We start from the raw sequence: 3,719 nt of genomic DNA, 5'->3' as shown, positions 1-3,719 counted from the left end.
TCACACAGACCTCCATGCCACAGTCTCTCCCAATCACACAGACCTCCATGCCACAGTCTCCACCAATCGCACAGACCCCTCCACCAATCACACAGAGCCCCAGATATTAGGTCCCTTGAGTACACACCACCTATTCAACATAATAGCTTCTCTCCACACAAAGCTAATAAGGGGACACATGCAATAACAAGCTGGCCACAATGGTGCCCCAGTCAGTTCCACTTAACAGTGGTGATTTAGAGAGTATGGGTGTGCTTCTGTTTATGAGGACATACTCTCTCGCATTTTTTTAAATTTTGTGGTCGAGACCATACACTGCAGAGTGTACACCCCTTGAGCAGCCTCTCTGTGGACAGTTAGTGACTGACGTTGTTGGAGGTATGCCCTGTTCCCATCATCTTCTGAGTTATCTCTTGTGGACACAAATGTGCAGGCCCCAGAGATTCCTCCCAGCTCTTTTCTACTTGCTGCTGGTTGGTGTCCACTGACACACACACCCCCCCGCCCCCAGTGGACAACTCATCATACTCTAGCTGGCCTCTTTTACTTGTTAAGCTAAGCTCTTGTCTGTTTTTAAACGCGTTCAGGACATAGTTTCAGATTTGAGTTCAAGGCAGTGATTTCGGGGTCCTTCCACCTCCCCTGCCTCTGGAGTCCGTGAGAACGTGACATTCTTTTCTGGATGTATCTTTTTCTCCATGCCTGATTGTGAGCTGTTTAAAAAGCCGTGTCCCAGAATTGAGAATTGGCTGTAGTAGCTCAGCTTTGCAAAGTGTGTTCTTTCCCGATGTATTTGTGCCAAGGTATCAGGTGCCACGCATGTCTGACCAGTGGGCACGGTGAGGCTGCAGTGGCCAAGCTCAGGATCTGGTCTCCTGCCATCCTTCCTAGTTCCTCACTTTCCTCCTGAAGGGGAGCGCTTTCTTAATCTCCTGAATGTCACTGTTGAGAACCAGTCTTGGTTCCAAGGAGTGTTTGCTTCTTGGGTGCTTATGTCTGTAGCCTGTGATTGTCAGGTCTCTCTGGGCGATGCCTCACCTGCAGTTCTGACTACTGTAGGTGACTTAAGGAGCTCTGGTGGTTTATTGGTAAGGAATTGCACTGCCAACTCCTAGGTACTTGATTCAAATCCACCAGCTGCTCTACAGGAGAAGGATTAACAGTCTCCTCCCGTGTGATTTACTGCCTCTGAAAACCCACTGGAGGGGTCAACTATAAGTTCTGACTCAGTGGTACACAATAGAGTTGGATAAAGTTAGGCAAATGCACCCACAAGGGTAATTGGAAGCCACTTTGAGATGTAGGGAACAGGAGTTCTACTTGGAGCCAGCAGTTTCAGGGTTAGTTGCTAGGTGGCGCTGTGGGTCGGTGGCCGCTTGGCTGCTTTCTGACAGGTGGACGTGTCGTTGGTCTAATGACAGAGCCCATCTCTTTGGGGAACTGTTTGTTGTAGCCAATTACCTTGTAAGTTGCCATTTGTATCTTTTCTGAAGGCAATGCATTTGCCTAATATGTCAGCTATAGCCTTTCCTCAGCTGTAAGCGTAGGGTCTCACTTCATGGGGATGGGATTTCAAGACTCACTTGTGCATTTGTTTCTGGAATGAGATAGACCTGTCCTGCCCCCCTAACACTTTTGCTCCTCCCTAGAATGGAAGACCAGTTTGCAGCCCTGCACGAAAATCCCGACATGTGAGTTTATGGGTTGGGGTTAACGCTCTGGGGTCCCTTGCCAAGGTGACCAGTGTCCAGGGAGTGAGAGGTGGTGCCCCTGAACCCCGGAGTGACCTGGCCTGTGTACCCTGCTTCCAGAATCATTGCTACCCCCGGGCGGCTGGTGCACGTGGCTGTGGAGATGAACCTGAAGCTGCAGAGCGTGGAGTACGTGGTATTCGATGAGGCTGACAGGTAAGGCTGTGCACACACCTGCGTATCTGGGTCATGATTGGTTACCAGGCTGAGAAAGCAAAGGGAGGTGGTGGGGTTGCCGCAGGAAGTAGCTCTGCCAGGGGGACCTATGAGGTGAGAACAAACTCAGAGTCTCCCCAAGCTGGGGAACACAGATCACACATGATGTGGTGCAGAAGCTGGTCTCTCTGGGGTTCCCTGAACAGACATCTTTTAATTTTGCATTATTTTTAGGTGGATCAGAGGGCTGTGAAACTCACAGACATGAATTTTATTTTATTTTTTAATTTTCTTTTTTTTAAAAAAAAACTTGTGGTTTGGGTGAAAGGTTACTGAGCGAATTGTTTTTTCATTCACTGGTTCATGCACCTCACTGAACATGGGCTGCAGTCATTTCCCTCAGTAGAACACTGCTCTCCCCATTTCCTCCCTGTGATTCTCGCTTCCATTCATCCCTCTGTTCACCTTCTGTACTTTCTTCCTGGACACATACTGCCCTTTGATCTCATGAGGTCGACTGACTGCCCAAAGAGCAGTGTGCACGTCCCTGCTGTTACTGTTCACCTTCTGGGCCTGTCTGGCTGGAAGTTGAACCATAGAAGTCGGGGGTTAGAAGGAGCGGGGAATGATTTGGTTCAAAGCTTGGAGGGTGACCAAGAGTTCCACCAAACTCTAGAACACAGACATTCTGAAGCCAGACAGTTGTGAGTTCAAATCCCAGCCTTGCTACTTCCCCATCTCTGAAGAAGTCAGTCAAGGTCTCAGGACTCAGTTGTCTGAGCTGTAAAATGGGTATTAAATTGCTCATACCTCGCAGGGCTGCCTTAGGAGGAAATAAGTCCACACGTCAGGCGCTTAGAACTGTGTCTGGCAGAGAGTCAGTGGCACTCTTCAAAACTGTAGGAAACAGACTGTATAGACTTCGGTTTCAAGGTCGTTACTGCTTACGAGAAGGAGCCCTGGTGCTGTAGTGTGTTACGGTCTGGGCTGCCAACCCAAAGGTCGTTGGTTTGAATCCACCCGCCTCTCTGTAGACAGGAGATGGGCATTCTCCTTTTACAAAGGGTCACCGCTTCAGAATCCTCATGAAGAGTCAGAATCAACTCAGTGGCCAGTGGGTTTGGGTTTGCTTTGAGTGATATGACTGGTGAACATACTTGGCTGCCAGCTGCAAGGTTGGAGGTTCAAATCCACCCAGAGGCACTTCAGAAGCAAGGCCTGGAGACCTGAAAATCAGCCACTGAAAGCTTGTGTGCAGCACTGCTCTGCCACATACGGGGTCACTCAGAGTCGGGGTTTGACTGGCTTTAGAGTGATGAGGTGTCTGTTGAGTGAGTTGAAGAAGGAAAAGTGTTTGAGGGTGACATTGGTACTGGGGCAGAAATCATGCAGGATGAGGAGACGAGCCCTGCCCTGCCCCTATCCTGACCTTTGCCCTCTGCCCTCTGCCCCTGCAGGCTCTTTGAAATGGGGTTTGCAGAACAGCTGCAGGAGATCATCGGCCGCCTCCCCGGAGGTCAGCAGACGGTGCTGTTCTCTGCCACGCTCCCCAAACTTCTGGTGGAGTTTGCCCGGGCCGGTGAGTGAGCAAACCAGCCTGGGGTGCGGGCTGGGCCAGGACTGGAGCCAGGTGCCCTCGCTGACCCTCCCTGGGCCTCCGTCCCCCTCGCTGACCCTCCCCGGCCCTCCATCCCTTCACTGACCCTCCCTGGCCCTCCGTCCCCCTCGCTGACCCTCCCCGGCCCTCCGTCCCCTCGCTGCCCCTCCCCGCCCTCTGTCCCCCTCGCTGATCCTCCCCAGGCCTCCGTCCCC

At 51.5% G+C, this 3,719-nt stretch overlaps 1 protein-coding gene across 2 annotated transcripts in view; it reads left to right on the top strand.

The window, feature by feature from the left end:
* DDX54 (DEAD (Asp-Glu-Ala-Asp) box polypeptide 54) overlaps positions 1-3,719 on the top strand; it is a 21,930-nt gene that overhangs the window by 7,612 nt on the left and 10,599 nt on the right. For both annotated transcript variants that reach the window (XM_006900987.1, XM_006900986.1), the window contains exons 6-8: positions 1,650-1,691; positions 1,812-1,907; positions 3,365-3,486. In XM_006900987.1, coding sequence (XP_006901049.1) covers positions 1,650-1,691; positions 1,812-1,907; positions 3,365-3,486 — 260 coding nt within the window. The remainder of the gene's footprint in view (positions 1-1,649; positions 1,692-1,811; positions 1,908-3,364; positions 3,487-3,719) is intronic.

Source organism: Elephantulus edwardii, unplaced genomic scaffold, assembly GCF_000299155.1.
Source record: "Elephantulus edwardii isolate Elephantulus edwardi_28Jun2011 unplaced genomic scaffold, EleEdw1.0 scaffold00304, whole genome shotgun sequence".
Taxonomy (NCBI): Eukaryota; Metazoa; Chordata; class Mammalia; order Macroscelidea; family Macroscelididae; genus Elephantulus; species Elephantulus edwardii.
The sequence above is the reverse complement of the archived record's forward strand: the minus strand, read 5'-3'. Positions and strand labels throughout refer to the sequence as shown.